The sequence below is a fragment of the Ostrea edulis genome, chromosome 1 (assembly GCF_947568905.1).
Source record: "Ostrea edulis chromosome 1, xbOstEdul1.1, whole genome shotgun sequence".
Classification (NCBI taxonomy): Eukaryota; Metazoa; Mollusca; class Bivalvia; order Ostreida; family Ostreidae; genus Ostrea; species Ostrea edulis.
Genome location: NC_079164.1, coordinates 80,088,386 through 80,113,348, shown reverse-complemented (window position 1 = coordinate 80,113,348; position 24,963 = coordinate 80,088,386). Strand labels below are relative to the sequence as shown.

Genomic DNA, 24,963 nt, shown 5'->3' with positions numbered 1-24,963 from the left:
ATTTTGACTACGGATAACTCTGTTTATCTGATCAGGATATAGGGCTCACGGTGGGTGTGACCGGTCGACAGGGGATGTTTACTCCTCCTAGGCACCTGATCCCATCTCTGGTGTGTCCATGGGTCCGTGTTTGCCCAACTATCTATTTTGTATTGCTCATAGGAGTTATGAGATTGATCACTGTTGGTTATCTTCACCTTTCATTTAGAATATTCATACATGTACATTCACGTATGCAATCTGCATGCGGCAACAAACATGTTCCCATTTAATTAAGTACAGAATGTACTTCAGGGTTTTAAGGAAGCAAATGAAAACCAATAACACGACAAATCAAAATCCTGGTTCAGTTGTGGAATAGACACAAAATGGTTGATGCTATTTTTGTTATTATGGTATTCCATGTTCTCATTTCCGAAGTAATACTAACCGAAAACCCCAGGAACGGAACTTGTGGCACGTCAGAGTAAGACACTTTTTGTTTGCACACATACAGAATAACAGACTGCTCAATTCAGAATGAAAACATCCAAATCTAAATTTCTAATCGAAAATTGTTTTTTTCTCTCTTTAGAGACAGATTCAAATGCTGCACGGATTATAAAAGAAATGGCAGTAGATGTGTTCGTAAGCATGCAATATTTTATTATGCATAATTATATTTACATAATGATATAAATAGTACGAAAGATACATGTACACAAAGTGGACCATCCACTCAACAGGGAAAATGTGGGTTTTCATGTATGACCGCAGAACTAAATTCTGCTAGCAGAAAATATTAAATCAAAATACCTTTCTTCTTAAACACGTGCCATAAAGTGTTACCTAAATTTTCGCTTCTTCTAATTTGTAGCAGTAAGCCAAGGCTAAAACAAACATTTTACAATTTTCTACACAATAGGGTCTACATAGAACGGTATAAGTACAGTGGCGTAGCTTCCATTGAGGCAACCGAGGCAGCTGCCTCGGTAAAAAAAACCAACACCTTTTACGTTGTTAAAATGTCGATAGCTTCTGGGGGCGAAGCCTCGGTAATATTCGAACCCAAGCTACGCCTATGAAATATATATTTTCACGGTATGTATTTTACGTAATATATCTATTGATAACGTTTTCGTCAGCCAGGCCAGGGGAGGTTACTGTTGACAATACAGGGGGGGGGGGGGTGTTACAGGTTTTCTATGGTTCACGATAAAAGAGAACAGGTGTAGCATATTCTACCGCAAACATCTTTAGATTTACTGCAGGTTGTTTTCTCGTTTTCCAATTTGCAGTTCGTTCGTAATTTACACCGTTTGGATTTTGCTGCATCAATACACGTATCAACACTTCGCGCAAGTTACGCCCCTTGTCCGCCATTTCCCGGTTAAAATCGTATATCCCTACGTTGGCCTTTGTAATTTTCTTATCTGTAGCTTTGACATCTGTTATTTTTCCATCAATTACAGTCAACTACAACAATTCCCTAGATTGGAGCAACCCATTAACTTGTATGAAAACTTAATAATTAGCTAAAATTCAAAGTAACAACGTCTTGCATTTGGTAAGGTAAGGAGGGAAAACTTGGGGTTTTCACCGATTTACCTTTGGCTCACCCCGCACAGGAACGTAACTCGTGGCGAAGTGTTGATATGTGTATTCCACATTTTGGTTCTTTATCCATAAATGAAAGTACAGAAAAATAAACAACGGTACGTGTCAAATTAAAATCAGAAGTACGGTATTGGGTTTATTGATATTGCAAATCTGATCGTTTCCAGCATGTATAGGATCATTCGGACCTGGGTGCACTAAAATATGTCCTCCTGGGTACTATGGATTTGGGTGTAAGACGAAATGTGAATGCGAGCAGTGTGACAAACTAAATGGATCGTGCGTAGGTAAGGCTATTGATTGATTGAATATTGCCTAACGTCCCTCTCGGGAATATTGCACTCATGTGGATACATCACCATTGCCGGTGAAGGGCTGCAAAATTTAGGCCTATGCTCGGTGCTTATGGCCTTTGAGCAGGGAGAGATCCTAATCGTGCCATGGGACCTCGATTTTTGCGGTCTCATCCGAAGGACCTCCCCATTTAGTCGCCTTCTACAAGCAAGGAGTACTGACCTATTCTAATCCAGATCCCCACGGGACTAGGTAAGGCTACATCCGTGTAAAATAAGAATAGCAATGTGAACAATTAATACTATTGTCATCATTGTTTTGACGTCAACTCTTAGCTCATTGTATATATTTATCAATCACACTGGATAGAAAACTGTAGAGGTAATAAAAAAATGTCAACTTAGTGTGTTTCAAAATGAATACAAAACACTCGAGGTTGATATCAAACAAATGATGACTATTTTGAAGTTACACAGTGGTCGCGGGTAGCTCAGTGGTAGAGCGTTCACTTCGTACATGTGACCAGGAGGTCGTGAGTTCGATTGATTGATTGTATCTTCCTTACCTTCTCACTCGAGAATTTTTCACTTATATGGAGACGTCATCAAGACCGGTGAAGGGCTTCAAATTTAGGCCTATGCTCGGCGCTTACGGCTATTGAGCAGTGAAGGTTCTTTAGCGTGTCACACCTACTGTGACACGGGTCATCCGTTTTTAAGGTCATCTCCGAGGACCCGTGACATTCACACCTGATGCCGAGCGTTTGGCGATGGAACTGTCACTACCGTCGTGAGTTCGAGCACTGCTCTTACCATGGTGAAAAGTGATTGCTCCTTCACCAAACGCTCGGCTTGATCAACAATAGCTTGAAGCTGGACTAAGTTGGCCTCACTATCGATCTGTTAAAGCTATCACCATGGTAGCTGCAGAACTGTTACGGAAGCTGTCTGAGAAAATGTTGGGACAAATCAGAGAGCTACAGATCCACCTCCGATTTACGGCACAGAAAACTGCGCATGGTTGAGGCCTTATACATGTACATATCGTTGTATTTGTCCATCACTGTCTCATAAATTTGATATTAAAAATACTCCTATTATATTTTCTCACTATACCTGTGTCCAAACATACCTTTAAATACTAATTAAAGCCCATGCGACCCGAAAATTCACAGCTTCAAGTATTTCCTTTGTTGACGTAGCCACACTAGGTAGCCAATCGATTTGAACCCCGTTCCTATTTGTATCTATTCGTAATATTTGATACGAATTATGTCTTTGGTGATCAGGTCTTCCAACAGTCTGTTGGAATTCCCATGGGCACGAATTGTGCTCCTTTGTTAGCTGACCTGTTTTTATATTCATATGAAGCAGAATTTATTCAAAAACTTCTACGTGAGAAGAAAAAATCTCTCGCTGTGACCTTCAATTCGACTTTTAGATATATCGATGACGTTTTGTCTATTAACAATGATAGCTTTCATTCATATGTCGATTTGATATATCCCTGTGAGCTCGAAATAAAGGACACCACAGAGTCGTCCACTTCTGCTTCATACTTAGATATCTTATTGAAAGTAGACATTAACGGCAAACTGACAACTCAACTGTATGACAAACGGGGTGATTTCAGCTTCTCCATCGTCAACTTTCCACATTTATGTAGCAATATTCCATTACCACCTCATATGGTGTTTATATATCTCAACTGATTCGATATGCAAGAGCTTGTTCTGCGTATAGTCAGTTTTTAAATCGAGGTAAGCTACTGACAAACAAGTTGATGATACAGGGATTTCAACAGTATCGATTGAAGTCAGCATTTCGCAAATTATGTGGTCGTTATAACGATCTAGTTCGTCAGTACAACCTCGCATTGGGTCAAATGCTGTCTGACGTGTTTCATACCGATTGTTAAGCCGTTCTTGGCACACTGATTTTGACTGGGGATAACTCCGTTTACCTCATCAGAATGTGGGGCTCACGGCGGGTGTGCCCGTCGACAGGGGGTGCTTGCTCCTCCTGGGCACCTGGCCCCGCCTCTGGTGTGTCCAGGGGTCCGTGTTTGCCCGGCTATCTATTTTGTATTGCTTGTGGGAGTTGTGAGATTGGTCACTGTTCGTTATCTTCACCTTGCATGTATTCCATCTCCATTTATTACCAACACGAGTAATAAATAGAAATGAAAAGATACATACTTTTCTAAACGTAAAATAAGCTCTCCAGTATTGAAAATGCTACAATAGCCTAGCTTGGTCTCTATAACAAGATTGATTGATTGTATATTGTTTAACGACCCTCTCGAGAATCCTTCACTCACATGGAGACGTCACCATTGCCGGTAAAGGGCTGCAAAATTTAGGCCTATGCTCGGCGCTTATAACCTTTGAGCAGGGAGGGATCTTTATCGTGCCACACCTGCTGTGACACGGGATCTCGGTTTTTGCGGTCTCATCCGAACGACCATCCCATTTAGTCGCATCCTACGACAAGCAAGGGGTACTGAGGACCTATTCTAACCCGGATCCCCACGGGATTCTATAACAAGAGTGGCGGGGATGGGGACCAAACTAATGAAAGCTGAGAGTTTAGTTCAATATTCAATCCTATTTGAATAATAAGTATTTAACCCAAATGGGATGATTTCACCAAAAATATTAATGGGGATATCATTATTTAAAAAATACTATGAGTATGGAAATGAACCGGATTCGTGTAACATGGCTACGTCAACAAACGAAATCATTTGAAGCTGCGAGGTTTCGTGTAGCAAGGGGTTTCGAACAATGAATATTTGAAGGTACGTCTGGACACAAGTACAGTAGGAAACGAAGTTCGAATTTTTTAGATATCAAATTTATGTGACGGCGATACAAGAATGCAACGAAATAAGGCCTTAACTGTGCGAATTTTTCCTGTGCCGTAAATCGAAGGTATTTATAGGGGGTGGATCTGTACTATAAGTAGATCTCTGATCTGTCCCAATACTTTCTCAGAGATCTACAGTTCTGCAGCTAATACCACGGTGACTACGTTATACGCTTTCGGTGCGATCTCGATTGTCGCAGTGCAATCTCACGACATCACTCATATCGCAACGACCAATCAACATGAGTGATAAATGGACACTACAAATTTTGAAAAAGAATAGGATATACATTGGGCTAGTTGTATTCGGCGCGCCCGCGCGTCACAATACGGGACTTTCGAGGTACGGATCCACTCTGACTTTCATCGCGCGTTGAACGTAATTTGTAAGGCATGTCACTTCCGGATTACAATAACAACTAAGTAAACAAGCATGGCATACTTCATTTACTATCAAATTCCTGCATTTAAATGCTATCTTTGAAAGTAAGGAATCACTACAACCATTTTATAGGAAAATGCATTTGATTAAATTAAATTAATATGTGAGTTGGCGAGGGAAATAAATATAGGGAATATCTTGAGGATGTCGGTAAAACTTCACGCCTTGCATCCAATGATACGCGTCTAAATACGCCTTTTTTCTTCCATCTAACTTACTTCCAGGTACTAAGCACCAATAGTGACTTGGATTGTCATCGTAGGACAGCGCTTAGCTCTTTGTGGGCTGTCCGCTAGCGAAACACCATTCATAACAATGTCAACTTTGCCCTACAATTGGTTATTATCACGTGACCGTGGTGTATAAACGTCAAATATAACCAGTCGTTCCGGCACATCCCGAACGTTCCGTATTGTTCTGAAGAACGTTTATCGCTTATTTCTAATCGTACGTTTCGGGCTCGATATTTCACCAGAAGTCGCACGTGGTGAGGCCACAAAAGGAGTAGTTTTAATATATACACAGGCACTTGAGGCAACCTTCTACACACCTTTTTACTTATGCATTATAAATATACTTTGAATACATGTATCATCTAAAAATGTATTAAATCACGTTTGCAACGATTGTAAGAAGAAATATCACTGATAACAAGATTTTTACTAAATAATAGGTAACATATTTTGATAATATTTAATGTATATTTACAAAACATAAGTATAAAAAGAAAATAAATGTGTTGACCCCAGACTAGAAAATAATAAGACGGTGGTGGGGTGCATAATCCATGCCCGAAGGCCTGTGGTTTAACATGGATTTGTTCTAAAGAACTGTACGTCAATGTATTAATTAAATCCATTATCATATATAATGCAAATAATGGCCAGTTTATCTGAAAGTTTATCACTCTCTTCCGAATATATCAAGTACCAGTCTTATATGCGCGGTTTCTGTTTAATATAGCATTTGGAGAAATTGTGTTGATGGAGCGGGGGGTGGGGGTGACTCTGGCTTCTAATGAGCCCAGGCGAGGTAAATATATTGAAAAATGTTATATTAGTAATTTGAGTAGGAATTACGTACACAATAATTGATAAACGTCTGATGGCTGATTAATATATGAACACTGGCGAGGGACTTTTATTCATTTAGTAAATAATTATTTGTCATAAAAGGGAAACTACTGTGTTGTATCCTAGTACCTAAAATTGTAAATGGTGTGATCGGTCAACAGGGGATGCTTACTTATCCCACCTCTGGTATACCCAGGGGTTCGTGTTTGCCCAACTCTCTATTTTGTATTCACCGTGTCAAACCGTCACTTTGGGGAAGTCGCAAAAAAGAACGAGGAGTCGCTTTTAACGTCAGAGGGAGTCAATTTTCTTCGCTTCGAAATTCGTCGAAAGGTAGGTCACGGCTTTTTGTTGCATTTATAACTAGTATTTGCACAAATGCTATATTGCACGGAACAATACGATAAATAAGCTACGTGTACATCGGAAGTTAGCAAGACTTAACCATCTGGTATGCTCAAACATATACAACATTAATGATATATATGAATGGGGTACTCAGTACCCCTTTCTTGTCGTAAGAGGCGACTAAATGAGGCGGTCCTTCAGACATATGGAGAAAGTCTAACCACTTTATTCATTAGCTTGATATCAGGTGATCTTAAAGTTATGAATATTCATTAAGCGCAAAAATTCATCAGAAGTTATTGTACCGCGTACATTTAAAGGACACATTCTCGTGTTTTCAAAGTATACAGAATTATATGCATTTTGTCTTCCTTATGCTTATAGAAATTAAGGTAGGTCCCTAGTCCTGGACCTACTTGTGATTTCTCAAAAATTTGAGTTTAAATACTTAGATTGTTCATATGAGGGTATGATAAAAACAAACAATGGGGGGTTGTCAGTATAATGAGTAAATTATGGTATTTTTATTACGTGTACCCCCATTTGTCAAACAGCAATATCAGAATTCATTGAAGAAGTCCTAGAATATGTCCATAAAATTTTGTTTGAGGTATGATGCTGCAATTTTTTTCCTCAAATATGAAATAAATATGTTTAACTAAATAATTAAAAGTGAAATTTTAACACAGTTTCATGTTTTTTAATAATGGTGGTACAAAATTGAACTCAATACAGGCCCTCGGCGGTCAAAAATACGGCACTGCAACACCACTAATATGAATATTTTAAAAATTTGACTTGTGATTTTTCATTCAAACTCACATATTATGTTCATATATGAATGGTTGTTAAAATACATTAAAATACAGTCTGTTGGAATTCCCATGGGCACGAATTGTGCTCCTTTGTTAGCTGACCTGTTTTTATATTCATAAACTTCTACGTGAGAAGAAAAAATCTCTCGCTGTGACCTTCAATTCGACTTTTAGATATATCGATGACGTTTTGTCTATTAACAATGATAGCTTTCATTCATATGTCGATTTGATATATCCATATGAGCTGGAAATAAAGGACACCACAGAGTCGTTCACTTCTGCTTCATACTTAGATATTTTATTGAAAGTAGACATTAACGGCAAACTAACAACTCAACTGTATGACAAACGGGATGATTTCAGCTTCTCCATCGTCAACTTCCCACATTTATGTAGCAATATTCCATTATCACCTGCATATGGTGTTTATATATCTCAACTGATTCGATATGCAAGAGCTTGTTCTGCGTATAGTCAGTTTTTAAATCGAGGTAAGCTACTGACAAACAAGTTGATGATACAGGGATTTCAACAGTCTCGATTGAAGTCAGCATTTCGCAAATTCTATAGTCGTTATAACGATCTAGTTCGTCAATACAACCTCGCATTGGGTCAAATGCTGTCTGACGTGTTTCATACCGATTGTTAAGCCGTTCTTGGCACACTGATTTTGACTGGGGATAACTCCGTTTACCTCATCAGGATATGGGGCTCACGGCGGGTGTGGCCGGTCAACAGGGGATGCTTACTCCTCCTGGGCACCTGATCCCACCTCTGGTGTGCATGGTCCGTGTTTGCCCAACTATCTATTTTGTATTGCTTGTAGGAGTTATGAGATTGATCACTGTTCGTTATCTTCACCTTGCATTTAAAAAATCTGCCCTTTCTCAGCATCTCAATTTATATTTACATTTTTTGGCCAAAATAGCCATTTTGAAGATGATTTTCACATAATAGAAGATAACAAATATATAACAAGATAACAAATATAGCAAGTGCAGAATTGTTTCATTTAATTCCACAAGTGCATTATCGCATATCATGATATTTTTTTTTAATTTACAGATAATTTTAACATGTAATACCCCTGTATATCAATTAAACAAATATGTACCTCTGGTTTTATGTGTGAATTAGATGACAAAAAATGGAAAGAAGATTGGAGCTATAGTCTACTCAAATATAAGTGATTGAGTGTTATTGTATTCATTTTACTAAATTAAAAAACACCCAGGTAAATGTAAAAATACGTTTGATAATAATAGTACGTGAACCAATACCAGAGTTCGATCCGGACATGACGTCACGCTACTAGACCCCTACTTTAATTGTAATAGTTCGTTCGCTGAAGTATTGTGATAATTAGCCACAATACGGACTTAAATCTAAGCCCCGATTTCAAAAAGCCTAGTTAATTAGATAGGTAGTCACGTGGTACAGTGACATCATATGCGACCTTCGTCGATCAATTTGTTGTAAAAGTAGTGTTAGAAATTTTTAAAAACTTGGGTTTTAGGGGCCTAATTTATTTACCATGGATCATAACATTTATTTCGATGTTGACAAATTTCCCGAGTCTTATATCATTTAGCTATCAGTGCATACAAATAGCGACCCAAATGTAGCGAGACAAGCGAGTATGAAATCTGCATAAATTTGCGAGTAAATAATGTGTACATGGGATCACTATCTAAACACTATTTGGTAATGCCATTTCTGTAAACAAATGTAATTAGCGTTGTTGCTTTTCTAAAATAAACAGTGCAATTATTATTAAATTTATTTTTTGAGAAGTTAGATAGGCCTAAATTATGATACGATTATGTATCATTGACAACTAGGCCTACTGTCACGGGTGCATTTCGAAAAGAAAATAATAATAATAATAATCAAACTTATTGTGAAAATCACAATACTTTAAAATTATATTATTGAAGCAATTTTATTAATCATTATATTTTGTTATCTACACGTTGTTACTTAGGAAGTGGGAGCGCGGCGTTCTGTTGTTGTGAACACGTACGCGTTCCTTTAAAAAAAAAAAATGAAAACATTATTATATTCAATTCAAAGTTGTGAAATATCATATTTTATTATTTATAATTGAAAGTTCAATTATCTTTTATCTTTAAATTTCTTTTTTAAAACTACCAGTTGGTAGACATTGCTAGCGAAGTTCTGCCTATATGTTGTTACAAGGTGAAGGTCAGTTGGTGCGAGTGTGTATTGAATTTGAGAGCAGAACGGAAAGCATATGCCGTATAGACTATGTAACAGTGCGTAGCTTCGATAGAACCATTTTCTCGCAGTTTATCTACGTCTTTGTCCAAGTGCTTGTTTAAAAAAGTACAGGGACAAATTCTACTGGTTTTTTAAGGCAAAGTTGTTGTGCCGACAAAAATATTCACGGCTTGTCCTGGCATACCTTCCTTCGAAAATTGAAAAATAAACAGTCTTAATCCTTTCTACTGACAGCATGTACATCCTTAAACGTCACAAAACACATTGATGCAGTGTTATTTACAAGCCATTAATGTGATAATTGTTTGTTTGTCAATTAAATCTAATCTGTTTATGAAATGGCTAACAACTGTTTTCAAATCTTCTCGCTCGAAGTCGCATATGATGTCACAGATAATGGCGCGTAAAATATCGAAGAAAATATGCATATCGCAAGATTTGAATTTCATCGCTTTCAAACACAGGCACTTGTTTCTGTAAATGACTTATGACCTCTGTATACTAATAACAACACAAGGTACCTAGCTTCAAATAGGTGACACAGAATGGCACCCCCTGAGAATGTCAGCATGTTGAGCCTCCAGGGAATATGCGATGCAAATGTATTTACTACCGTTGTATTGTACAATCATTCAACTTAAAAACCATGTATGACATGACTGCATTCATTGCCTCTTATCGCCGAAAACTGCAACAAAAAATAGATTTTCCATTTTATACCACGAAGTGCTATGTACTGATACCACGCAGAATACGTGGGCGATTTTGACTGGCTAGCACGCTCTTCTAAAATTACATTTGGAATTCTTTAAAGTTATTTATAGAAAGATAGAGCACCATAGATGAATTAAAAATAACAGGCAAAAGGATGATTTTAATGGTGACCATTAATCACAATTGATCTTATTTCATATAATTTAGTTACTAACATCAGGGGGGAAATGCTACAAAAAATAAAGGGGACTCCATCCCCCCATATTTTTTCCCACAGACACCTGATAACTATATATACCCCCCCCCTTCTGATTTTTTTTGCGGTGACAATTCCTCCAAAATGTTTGGATTCCTTGTCTCTCTCAACTCAATTTCGATTGATGTAGTCGTTTCACGCTTTTCACAAGCTTTAGAGATTGTGGACTGGTATAATAGAATATACTTATTATAAACAGTATAAGGTAAGTATAAGGCTTACAAAAAAGCATGTTTACGATTACATAAATCGAAATTAGGGTGGAATAGACGGGAATCCACACATTTCGGAGAAATAATCGCCGCCCCAAAAAAATCAGAAGGGGGGGGGGGTGTCCATACTTCAGATGCCTGTGAATTTTTCCATATCGGCACAGATCCGTAATATTAGGGATGTGGGGGAGGGGGTTCGCCGGAGAAGTTGGAAGTTGCACATGGTTTGTTTAAATTTCCTGACAGACAATGATAAAAATATAATAGTCATGATAAAGATCTTCAGAACCTTAATTAGTGTGTGCATGGGTGGGGGGTGGGGGTGTTATAGTGTTCGTCATTGCTGTCTCAATTTTTCCCCTCAGGCTGGGAGGGGGGGGGGGTCATTCTTTGCTCCAGGGCTTCAATTCATAACTTTCAAGCTTACATGCATTGGTATCTTCTCATTCACTACTACATAGTACTATCAAAAATAGTGGAGGGGCCATTCTCGCAATATATCTTCATTTGCATGCATGAAAATAATATAATGTTCATTGTCAATTAAAAGGGTTGGCCAGACGCCTCCGAAAAACATTGATATGTGCCTGCAGCGTTCTTGGTACTTATGGTGGGTTTCATAAAACTTCAATCTAACAACAGGTACTTGTCACATCAATACATACCACAAAGTCAATAACACATCACTAAAAAACTTTCCTTGCTCTATTTTGCATACTTCCAAATAATCTTTTATCTGTATTTTCTCTGACTTTCCATAGATCTGCATGAAACATGCAATTGGCAGAAATATTTCTCATACTAGTTAACGAAGTTGTATTTACAGTAAATCATAATTTCATTATTATCTTCATCAGAAATGATTTCGACACGAAAATATTTTTAAATCTCCACTCGGGAAGTCTTAGTTTCTATCTTCTGATGACATGTAAAATCCCGAAACGTACGAACAGCTTTGGTTTTTTTGAGTAACTAAAAATAGCGTAGTGTCTTCAATTCAAAATTTTTATTTTGTTAACAAAGCAATATGTTCAAGATATTTTGGTATTAAACATCGTATCAATTTATTGTGATAATAAAACAATGAGACTTTATTTTTCAACACAACGAATATACAATTTTCATTTTGTGCGGTATCAGTACATAGCACTTCGTGGTATAAAACGGAAAATCCATGTTTTGTTGCAGTTTTCGGCGATAAGAGGCAATGAATGCAGTCATGTCATACATGGTTTTTAGGTTGAATGATTGTACAATACAACGGTAGTAAATACATTTGCATCGCATATTCCCTGGAAGATCAAAAGGCCGACATTCTCAGGGGGTGCCATTCTGTGTCATTTGAAGCTAGGTACCTTGTGTTGTTATTAGTATACAAAGGTCATAAGTCATTTACAGAAACAAGTGCCTGTGCTTTCAAACTCGAAAACTACGCAAACTGTTTCATTTAAAACACATGTAAAGTAGTTTTAGACATGAAATGTATTAATTTTGCTGAAAAAATTAAAAAGTTTAAAAACATGCGATGTGTCCTTTAATGGTAATTCGTGGTGTAAACATTAATTATAAAAAATTGGAAAAAAAATTGACATCACAAAATATGAACCACAAGAGGAGGTTAAAAACAAAACATACCTCCCGGCACGTATAAATCCACATAATATCACACGGAGAGGATCCTGTTCGGTAAGTTAATGTAACATAGCCCCCATCCCCACCAATTCAACAACATACACCATCAGGCGATCAGGAATTCTTTCTCAAGTATTTATGTTTATTTTAACTGCAGGTAAGAATACATATTCACAAATAAATGTTTCCTTTGTTTTGAAGATGCACCAAGTTTCAGTGAGGCATCATAATTACATAAATGTTGGTTTTCAGAAATCATTTAGAGCAATGCAAGATGTAACTGGCGGGTTTTTTCTTCTTTCAACTATCCAATTATGTACTAAACAACACCTATCGGTATAACTATAATATAATCCCCAAAATCTGAAGAAAAATTCAGCAAAATAAACAAGAGAATGTTGTTTGAGAGCATACCTACAATGAACGTTTCGTTTACAAGGACATGGAAACGAGGATCGCCGAACATAATCGGGTTGCTGAGGTCGAGGTTATATACAAAGACGGAAACTGACGTGAATAACTATACGTGTCATTAGTTTTAAAGCTGTATGGTCCGATTTACAATATTTTTTCCCCATCTCGTAAAAACGCTATTAAATCACCGCACGTATGTAGTTATGAGACTGTACGACATATCATAAATTATTTCACCTGTTTTAACCCAAATAATTTGATTTTAAATCGATGTTTACAAATAATCAAGTCACTCTGCCATTTCAAGTGACAGTCACGTGACCAGTTCAAACTTTCAGATCATCGGTGGTCTTATCTGTGTAAAGCTGTGTATTTTGTTATAACAGTACCGTACCATAAGTTTAATAGAAATAAAAATATCAAATACCTCTTAGTAATTCGTTGTTTTACGCTCTTTCGGCCTTAAAACTAGACAGATGCGTATGAGTTAATACATCATGTTGGGATTCTCCTGACGCGCGTGGGTCTATTTATAGACGTCTGTTATGGGATGATTTATATATGTAGCCACTATATTTACTTTCTAAATAATATTCGCACTGTTTTCTTTTACATGCAGATGTTTTCAAGCATGTAATTAAGGGAAAGTTAATAACTTTATAAAGTAATTAATCTGCTTTAAAGTAATTATGTACAAAAAATACATGGACATCGGGTCATACAGCTTTAAATTATTACATCGTTTCATGAATGACAAGAAGTACTTTTAAATGTAAGAAAGCAATGCTTACGCAAATGTACTACTCCGAAAAAAAACTTGAAAGTGAATTTTCATGTTAAGGTAGCTCATTACACTAAATTTTTATTTAATGGCTCGTTAATACATCTCTTATGAACTATGATACCAAAAAAGTGATACAAGCTCTCAAGTATTTTACATGAATTTTTGTGATTTATCCCGGAATGATAAAAAAGGTACGTTGTTTGCAAATAAAATACTGCAGAGTCCAAATTTCGCTGTGATTTGATGCATACTATGAATATCTAAGAAAACATGCCCAAACGAATTAGATAAACGTTCTAGTTTTTTAAATAAAAACATATTTATGAAAATTGAAAACGTTATTTGCTAGTATTTTTTAAATCTACGGATAAAATTTTAAAAAAAACATGTCAGTTAGAAAAAAGATATATTAGATAAATATATTTTAAAACGAAATTGAAATGAAATGGTCAAAATTCAGCAATATTACGATTTTTCTAATTTGAACCAAGCCCGATCGGAATTATAAAAAGGTAGTCATAGAGAACATTGTAATAAGAAAACCATTCTTTTGATGTAAAATGGTTTACAAATTAAATGAATTTATAAAGGAAACTAACTTCTTGATTGACAGTGCATACAATTAGCAACAATATGAATATTTTAGTAATTTATATCAATTTTGATCGGGATCGGTACTTTTGTCTCCAGTTTGATATATAGTGATTATATCTAAAATATGATAATTTCGTTTCAAATTCTTTTTATAATATATTTCTTCGATATATCTCTTTTCTAACTGACATGCTTTTTGAAGATTTATTTGTAGATCTAAAAAAAAAAAAAGAACGTTTATATCTGAGTATTTTACGCATGTTTTATTAAATATTCATATCATGCACCAAATCACAGCGAAATTTTGACTCGAGAATCTCTTATTTGCTAACCAAACACCTTTTTTATCATTCCAGGAAAAATCACAAAAAAATTATATAAAGTAATTGAGAGCTTGTATCACTTTCGGATGAGACCGCAAAAACCGAGGCCCCGTGTCACAGCAGGTGTGGCACGATAAAGATCCCTCCCTGCTCAAAGGCCATAAGCGCCGAGCATAGGCCTAAATTTTGTAGCTCTTCACCGGCAGTGGTGACGTCTCCATATGAGTGAAATATTCTCGAGAGGGACGTAAAACAATATTCAATCAATCAATCGATGGTGAAATCATACATCATAAGAGGTGTTTTAAGGAGCCAATAAATAAAATTTTAGTGTAATGAGCTACTTTAAATTGTTAGCTCTTCTGAGCCGAAGGCTCAAAGAGCTAATCATATGGCCATATGTCTGGCGTGCGCTGTGCGTCAACTTTTTGGAAAAGGGGCTATATCTCAAGAACCTCTTGGCCAATTTTTGTCAAATTTGTCACAGGGTATCCTTGGCCTAAGGGCTTTCATTTGTAATAAAACTAGGGTCGTGACCCTTTAATAAGGGGAGATAATTAGGAAAATGCAAACAAAAGTAGTGGTTGCTAAAAAATCTTCTTCTCAAGAACCACTGGACATATTATCACCAAACTTATGCATAAGAATGAGGATAGGTTGTAGATAAAGAATTGTTCAAGGCATCATCCTGGGGCAAAGGGTGTGGTCTCAAGGTCACTTCAAAGTTGACATTAAATTTTGTTTTGTTAAAACTTTGATATTTTGCTTAGTATAAGGGCTAGGATCATCAAATTTTGTCAGTTGATGCATCTTAGGACCTAATATCATGTTGTCTCAAAAGTAGGTCATTGTGACCTACCTTTTAAATTTCGCAGGTAATTATTATTAAATGGATTTTGATGCATATCTTGGACACTTTTGAGCCTATGATCATCAAAGGTTGTCAGTTGATGGATCATGGGACCTTGAACTGCGTCATGTGAAAAGTATGTCACCATGACCTACTTTTTGAATTTTATGGCTAATCATTTATGAATACATTTTAGGTTGTTATTTCAGATACCGAGAGGTTTATAATTTTGCAGACATTAAAATTTCACATTTTCAATTTTAGATGCATATTTTGGACACTATGAAAGCTAGGATCATCAAACTTTGTCAGTTGATGCACCTTGAGACTTCATAGTTTGTTGATCAAAAAGTAGGTCACCGTGACCTACTTTTGGAATTTGACGGCTATATTTTAATATTTCAGATACTATTTTACTTACAATTATCAAACTTTGTCAGTTGATGCATGTTGAGTCTTCAGAGTATGTTGACTAAAAAGTATGTCACCGTGACCTATTTTTGAATTTTGACGGCTATATTTGAATATTTCAGATACTATTTGACTTATAATCATCAAACTTTGTCAGTTGATAGATCTTGAGTCTTCAGAGTGTGTCGACCAAAAAGTAGGTCACTGTGACCTAATTTTGGAATTTGACGTTTATATCTGAATATTTCAGATACTATTTGACTTCAATTATCAAACTTTGTCAGTTGATGCATTTTGAGTCTTTGGAGTGTGGCAATCAAAAAGTAGGTCACTGTGGCCTTCTTTTGGAATTTGACGGCTATATTTGAATACTATTTGACTTGTCAGTTGATGCATCTTGAGTCTTCAGTGTTTCGATCAAAAGTAGGTCACCGTGACCTTCTTTTGAACGGTTACATTCAAATTTTCAGGTACTATTTAACTTAACATCATCAAACTTTGTTAATTGATGAATCTTGGTTAGTGAGAATTGTTACCTGTTCTACAATGTATCAGAAGAGCGATTCTTGGCCCATTGACCTCTTGTTTACAAATCTGACACGCGCTCGGTACCTCTCTTACCATTTTCCGAACTTGTGACCTTCAAGTTCAATGCACATCGGAGATTACGAGCAGGAATTACTAACAGGATGACAATAACTAATAAATCGACATTTTTATGCTGATTTGACGGGTTTCTTGCTTCAGAATCACTCTTGATTCTATCATGATATATAGTATATTCAATCACAAATATGTTAAAAATGTGTTCTTTTACTTTTCAATTCATTTGCCCTCAGTTACAGCTTGTATTGCTTTAAACATTTTGTAGATATCTCTTGGGGGCCTCATGACGTCAATTCAAGTGTCAAGGACAGAAAACATGACATTTCTATTCATAAAATTAATACATTTGCATGACTGTATTTTCTAAATCTTAATTTTCACCGTCGATTTCTCTTTGCCGAAATGCTAAAAATGCCAAAATCGGTGGTTTTGATTCTAAAACGAACTCAATAAATTTGTAAACAGATTTCAGAACAACACATATTAATTTTCCGTTTCCGATGCTGGAATTAGTGATCGTTATTTAGTATCCGTTGCTTTTTGAAGTGAAAAAAGTGGACCTTTTGTGATTTTCAAAGATTCTTGAAATGCTTATAATGGATTGAATGGGGATCTTCGATTCAAAACTTTAACTATAAATGTAATTCCGAATGTTGTATCAGTTACATTGAAAGTTGTTTCATTGAAAAGATACAAACATGAAGAATGGAATGTGATGCTGGAAACGTGTGTTTATGTAGAGGTTAGTTTACAATTGTGATTTTATATATTTGTTTCTATTAATTTCTTCACGTAATGACTGATAGTTCGAATTCCAAGATGGCGGTATGCAAATTAGCCAAATGGTAAGAATTTCTCCATATGATGAGACCGCAAAAACCAAGGTCCCGTGTCACAGCAGGTGTGACACGATAAAGATCCCTTCCTGCTCAGAGGCCGTAAGCGCCGAGAATGGGCCTAAATTTTGCAGCTCTTCGCCGACAATGGTGACGTCTCCATATGAGTGAACTATGATCGAGCGGATCATCAACGACTAAAGATTGGACAATTAATATTAGGCATGTTTCCTAAACCGAAGCACACTTAATGCCAAATGTATTGTCAAGCGTGTTATCATTGATTTGTGTATTTCATTCTAACAACAGCCAATAATACTACACAAATGCAGTCTAACGGCAAGGGGTCATCGGGAAGCTGGTTGCCGGTAATATTTGGTGTGGTGATAAGCACTGGATCGATGGCTGGTGTGTTGGCTATATTATATAATATACGAAGAAGGTATTTTCACCGCAAATGAAGAAGTAATAGAAAATGTTTTTAAAAAGTAGAATTCTTGAATTTTATAAACAAATTGCTAAACATCGTTCTGTACTTGGCGTAACGAATTACTTGATCGTTCGTTTGCCTTTGTTATTGAGAATATGTGGTCTTTTAACATTAAATGTGTTCATTACAGGTCAGATGTACGATTCACAATGGAACCACAAACAATTGGTAAATTGCACTTTTCAGTTTATTTATCCTTTAAAAAAAAGAATTTCAAAACAAGATCTTATATACATTAATAAAATGAAATATAATTAGGAATATTTTTTGTAAATTAAAGAAGACGTCAACGAAGATGAATTGCCCTATGATGTCGTCCGAGAATCACGAATGATAATGGACGAAATCGTCGGCCTGCCTAGAAGTTCCAACGACACATCAAGCGAGGCGTCTGATATTTACAGCCGTTGTACAAAAGCAAATGTTGTTCTGTATAAAACCCCATAACTATTACCCGTAAATGAGATAAAAAGTGATGCTCAAGTTAAAAACATTTTTGTTACAATAAAATTTTATAGGGCGACTTTGGTTCGTACCCGTGTTAATATTAAATTTTCAAGAGTTAAAACTTTATCCATTTGGTTTCAACTCGGGTAGCCCGAGTTCGTACTCTGGTACGAACCGAGCCCATGGTGTTTACACGAAATAAGTATGTTTTTATTTATACTATATATATATATATATATATATATATATATATATATATATACATATATCAACTTTCCATATTTATGTAGCAATATTACATTATTACCTGCATATGGCGTTTGTGTCTCTCAATTCATTCGATATGCAAGAGCTTGTTCTGCGTGTGATCAGATTTTTTTAAACCAAGACAGGATACTGACAATAACGTTGATGTTACAGAGGTTTTAACAGAAATGTTTAATATTATGGTCATTGTAACGATCTAATTTACGAATAGAGCCTGTAATTGGGTAAAGTCCTCTTACCACACTGATTGTGACTACGGATTACTCCGTTTCACTGATCGAGATATAGGACAGGTGTGACCAGTTAACAGGGGATTCTTTTCCTAGGCACCTGATTCCATCTCTGGTATGTCCAGGGGTCCGTGTCTGCCCTACTCATAATTTTGTAGTCTTTATATGAGTTATCAAATTGATCCCTGTTCGTTACGTTTTCATCTATAACATCCATATTCACCGGCAACGGTGACCTTTTCATATGAGTGAAAGATTCTCGAGCGGAACGTTAAACGATATACAACCAACCATCAATGCAAATACATTCTTCACATTTGCTGTTTAAGTTGTACCTAAATGTTCTGCAAAATCCCCTGTGTCTTCGTGATGTATGTCATAAGAGTCAATACTTGTAATTTAAAGTTAGATACTGTACAACTCACTAAATAAGACCACGTGAGAAATTTAACTTTCATGTAGAAAATCAGGTACTAATTTTCATAGAAACATAACGGCAACGGTCTACAATATTGGATAGACATATAGGAAAACTTAAGCCTTTCATTTTCAATCTTCAGAAGCTTTACATTCCCTACATGTAACATAGCTGAAAGTTGTAAGAGTATATAAGGGAAAGCATGATGTTTGTTACGACCATTCCATCCGCATCACCTGACTCTAATGAATCTATATGTCCAGGACATCTAGGGTGAGTGAGGTACGTCTCACTGTAAACTCATTAAATGACTCCTTGATTACCAATTTCTTAAAATAGAACCTGTACTTCACTATAGTTATTAGTTTGCTTTACGTCTCGTCGAGAAATTTTCTCACATATTGAATCGTCACCAGTTGTAGGTGAAGTACCATAAAATTTAGACATGTCCTAAGCGCTTCCAAGGTCATATCCGAAAGACCCGTGGATCTGACTTCTACATGCCGAGTATTTGGCGAAAGCGCAATCAATACTGATGTTTACGTGCCAAGTCTGACGCGGCTATGACACGAGCGGCCGGAGCCCGAACTCACGACTCCCGGTTATGAAGCGAACGCTTTACCACTGAGCTACGGCGACTGGTTTGCTTCATTATATAAGCTTTAAGCAGTTTGCTATTAATTTTTCATGTGAAAATCGCATGCAATACAAATATATTGTGAAGAACACAGGGAGAATCATCATATATATTGCCTAAATGAATTTGCAGACGGGTCAGTTAACTGGTGTCAACGACAAACTTGTTAATTGTAGAATATGTGGATGATCTTGAGAGATTTGTGGATGAGACGGTATATATAAGTAATCAATGTTGTTGCTGTTGTTTACATCAACAAGTGAATTTGTCGCCCATTTCTTCTTTTACAAAATGCCCATTATTGTCGATGGCTTTCTGATTGTTTATCTTCTTCCTCGTTGAGAAATAGATCTACGTAAATTTGAAATTGAAAAATTTAATAATAAACATGAATGTAGACTCTATAGTATACTTGTTAGAAAATAAATTCCTTAGATTACTAATCTATCTCTTGAAATCACCCTTAACCATTTAGTTCTCATGAGCAAATCCAGAACTTTTCGTAAAGTGGGGGTGGGGTGGGGGTGGGGGGGGGTGTTCCAGTGTTCGAAATTAGCCATAGACCGAGTCTATGTCAAATGATACCGGTCTATGCCAATACACCTATCAACACTTCGCCGCGAGTTACGTCCCTTTGCGGGGTCAGCTAAAGGTCAATCGGTGAAAAACCAAGTTTTCATTCTTTACCTTACCAAATGTAAGATATTATTACTTTGAATTTTAGCCAATTGCCAAGTTTTCATACAAGTTAATGGGTTGCCCCAATCTGGGGCATATTGTAGTTGACTGCAATTGATGGAAAAATACAGATGTCAAAGCTACAGATAGGAAAATTACAAAGGCCAACTTAGGGAAATACGATTTTTATCCGGGAGATGGCGGACAAGGGACGTAACTTTCCCGAAGTGTTGATACATGTATTGTAATTGGGATAAATCAAATTGTCTATGCCGATATTTTAGGTTTAAAGCAATAGAGTTATTCCAAAAGTGGACGTCTGATAAACGTATGAGGAAAGGAGGACATTGTTATGGAAATGGAAAGAAAATATGCTTTGTAAGTACATTAGAAGTAAATGGCAATGCTTTAAATTTGTGGTTTTTTTTTTCAATGTTGCGGTCTATGCCAATTCGATGAAGTCTATGTTATCTTGTTTTGGCATAGACCCGTGGTCTATACCACGTTTTAAACCAATTTCGAACACTGGGTTTCCATTATTACACCCCCCCCCCCACCGCCCCCGACAAAGAGATTTAAAATTTATTACAAACATTTTTAACAAGAAAAAAAGACCCAAAAACTTTCTTAACAATTAATTCAAAAATAAATTTATGCTAACCCGTGTCTGTGGAAGGGATGGAGGGTGAATGCTAATTTTTGTTCTGTTTCTCAATATGTAACTTTATCTTACGTACCTATGATTCTCAGATACCAAATTATAATATCATCCCCAAAATAAAAATATTCTTCATTTATGACATTATTATAATTATAAATACTGCCGCAATAATTATAAAAACTGACCCGATTTAAAGTCACACATTATCTTTATAAATATAATCTTTCCACCACAATAATAATTACTGAACATCACCAACAATAATTATCTTTTTTATTTGAACGCTACAAAATATAATCTGTACTGACAATAATAATTCTGGACCAGCCAAAAAGACAAGATTATTATTTGGACGCTTGAAACAGAAAACGTTTGTCTGACTCGGATTCACAATAATAATCTCCGACTTCAGATTGGCAGATATTATATGAAGCATGAAGGCAGATATTATTTGAAGCGTGAAGGCAGATATTATTTGAAGCGTGACGAAAAGAAGCACCCCATTGAGAGAGATTAACACGTGACGTAAGCGGTACGTATGAATACTGATTATACTGATAGACCTACATGTAACTGTTATTCAACCTATTGATTTATGGATAGAGGTAAGGCTACAATAATACACATGTGTACGTGATTATGTGCAAAGGTCAGGTACCTCATCATCTGTTAGGAGCTCTAAACAGCTTAACATTGGCTATATCCTCAGACTATGGTCATTAGGGTCAGGTACAGCTACTACAGGTATTCTGAAATCATTGTCAGTGGGTTTTAATGAATTCATTTTAAATTCCCTGGTACAACTGATGTTACCAGCATCTTCCTCTTGAAAGAGCGTTCAAGCCATTGTACTTAGCCCCATTTATTCATTTGTAGCTTGAAAATGCTCCGATAGATATGCGTATCATTATGACCCCATCAGTGGGATCACTGATAGAAGTATAAGTGACACAACTTAGTCGCAAGTAGTAGTAGCATGTTGTCCTCAAAATAAAATAAGGCAAGGGTATTCAGACTGTCGCAGTCATCTAGTAGCTTTAGGTGGGGTCGAAGAAAGGGGGGGGGGGGTGCCAAACATCATCTCGGTACAATTGTCTCTGTAGATCTATATAGTATATTATGGAGACACAATAATGATATTTTTAAGATGTAATTAAATTGTACAGTCCCAGGCACATAGTATTGGGGGAGGGGACCCTCCTATTTTTTTATTTTTTAAACATGAAGTTTAACTGTTACTTTACTATGAAAATGTTCATTGAAATTCACCCCCCTCCACCACCCTGACAGTAAATTGAAATGCAATCATGTTAAACGGAAGAAAAATAACTTTTCTGTTCACCAAATAATACCCCCCCCCCTTTTCGTCTGTAATGCTCTATAGTGATAAATGTTTAGGAAAGTTAAATTGATTTGTAGATCTACTGTAGAATACCTTAATTTTGTTGTATTTAACTGCATATTGCTCTCTCCTATTCGGAGTTGCTTGATCACATTATACAATTATTGATTTTTAATGAGGTCTTCTCATAACCATTTGGACCTAGTCAGGTATTGGTTGACCAGGACAGAGTAGACTGAATTCAAAAGTCAATAAACGTTTTATTGAATAATCATGAATTTGACAACATTTTTGACACCATATAGTTCCTGCCTCCAGCAAATATAAACACAAAATAAGATGTGTAAAAAAACCCACCATAATAACCGGGTATATGTAAACAGTTTCTGAATCAAAACTGTTTTTAAAAGTGGAAAAGAGTATTATAAAACAATAAATACTCCACCAATAAGTAATAAAGGTGTTTTGTCTCTTTGATACTTGGCGTTTGCCATTGTTTATGTTCACAACGACACATCCGTTAAAATTTGCAATTTGATTGGTTGATAAAATTGTAAGCAAATCTACAGTTTGTTAAGAGGGGAAACTCGAATAAACCTCCTGTAACTTCATTTGAATTGAACTCACTCTGAGGTCCACCCATTTGGAAAGAGAGTCTGGACCAATCAGAGAACTTCAGTTCCTGATAATTTGATAAAGTATCATAATCTTTAACCTCATGTTACACCAATGGCAAAAAATTGCTTCAGTTTCAATGAACAATATTTAGTAAATATTACTGTACAATGATTAAGTATTGAAGGGTTGTGAGAAAGGTAATTTTCTAACTATGCTTTCTTCCCATAGACTAATATTTGAGGAGTAAAAAATATTTTCTCATTCCATGACCAAAATGGGAAAAGAAGGTTTGTGACAATGATTGTAGCAATGGGCTTTTAACAAATAACACGTTCCTCCTTTTCAAAATCTCTACTTAGGGTAAATGCCTAGTTAATAGTTATATTACAATCTCTATGTCATAAAATGAAGTTAAATGGTTAAAAAAGGATTTAGCTAGTAGTTTATTTTGTCTAGCTAATACAGTTGAACTTCGGTATATCAAACACCGATGTCTGGAATACCATGGGTATTTCTAAACGATTTGGAAGTCTCAAGAACTGATTCTTTAAGTAGTTTACCCTCAATATCTCAAATCCTTGTATGTTATTTCTCATTCTCACAGAGTTTGAGATAACAAGGTTTGATTGTACTCCGTAACTCTCACTCTAGTTTTTTCCCTATGTTGCGCAGAGAGGAGAATGCAAATCGCTCGCTTAATCATCGAGACGCTTGATTTCCTGATCCAAAACCAGCTCACATTCCCAATTTTTATCATTCAAACAATGGCTGAATAAGGTAATTTTCAATTAGTAAGGGAGGAAGAAGATAGATATGCTTGAAGTTGAAGGGTTGGCAAAAAAGTGGTCAATATGAGTATTGACCGGGCCGGTGGTCAATACTGGTTAAAACTGGTCAATACTGGTCAATAGTGGTCAATACTGGTTGATTGAAAATTGTTTGGTCATTATAGTCTGTGTTGTTGGTTATTTTAAATGTTTCAGTGGTCCCCTCTGGTCCAGGAGTATGCTAATTAACACTTGTCAACTCTGTTTCCTGTACTCAGGTACATCTCCTGCTCTGTACATTGCAACACATTGTTTATCTACAGCATCTGTCACCCAATTCATATTACATCACTATGTTTATTTAATGTCCAGCTACCTGTTATTCTTAAGAGAAGCTGTCAGTAATCATGGAGAATTTTTTGGAAAGTGCAAAAAAAAAATTATTGAAAAATTCTATAATTTTATGCAGCGTTATTGATAAAATCATTCAAAACGCATGTGTGAGTCACTTAAACTCAAATAACACAGAGTTATTGATCACTTTGTTGTTACCATGGTAACAAGGACAAAGTTCTTGAAAAAAACAGTGAAATATACCTCTTTAAAGTCCAAAATAAATACAATTAAGATAATAAGATGCATATTTTTTTAGTTTAAGGTAAATGGAAAAGGCTTATATAAAATTTTGTTGAAATAAGAAATTTAAATATCTCAGAAAAAAATGGTTTCCATGGCAACCAACATACCTTGCATTGTATACAGTCAAAAATTCAATAAAACAATAGATTTTTTAGCTAACTTTTTTCAAAAACGCAACACGATCATGCAAGGTCTTTCACATAGAAAGAAATAACAAATGTTAGATTTTTATTCAAAAAAATAAAATCAGTTAAACAACTTTTAGTTTTTTGTTACTGACCTTACCAAAAACTCCAAATTTTTTTCATGTTCAGCTACATTTTCGAAAATCTATCTAATTACTAGGCTAATGATCTAATTTAGGTCAAGAACATTTGCCTTCTGGGTGCATCAATTACTTTCTAATGACATGCTAAATTCTATTGAACCTTGTAAATGACCTTGTCCTACAATCCCAA

General features: G+C 35.9%; 2 protein-coding genes across 3 annotated transcripts in view; both read left to right on the top strand.

Moving 5' to 3' along the window:
- The window catches only part of LOC130054058 (uncharacterized), a 1,204,346-nt gene that overhangs the window by 1,163,674 nt on the left and 15,709 nt on the right, over positions 1-24,963 (top strand). The window lies entirely within an intron of this gene.
- On the top strand, positions 83-18,495 carry LOC130054081 (N-acetylglucosamine-1-phosphodiester alpha-N-acetylglucosaminidase-like). Of its 2 annotated transcripts, none has more exons than XM_056162490.1 (6): positions 83-466; positions 575-627; positions 1,764-1,883; positions 17,621-17,753; positions 17,932-17,969; positions 18,082-18,495. In XM_056162490.1, exons 1-6 carry the CDS (start codon positions 369-371, stop codon positions 18,246-18,248), a joined length of 609 nt encoding a protein of 202 aa, XP_056018465.1. In that variant the 5' UTR covers positions 83-368; the 3' UTR covers positions 18,249-18,495. The 2 variants fall into 2 exon arrangements, with proteins under 2 accessions (XP_056018465.1, XP_056018467.1); XM_056162492.1 differs by having other exon boundaries at positions 17,621-17,719; positions 18,082-18,264.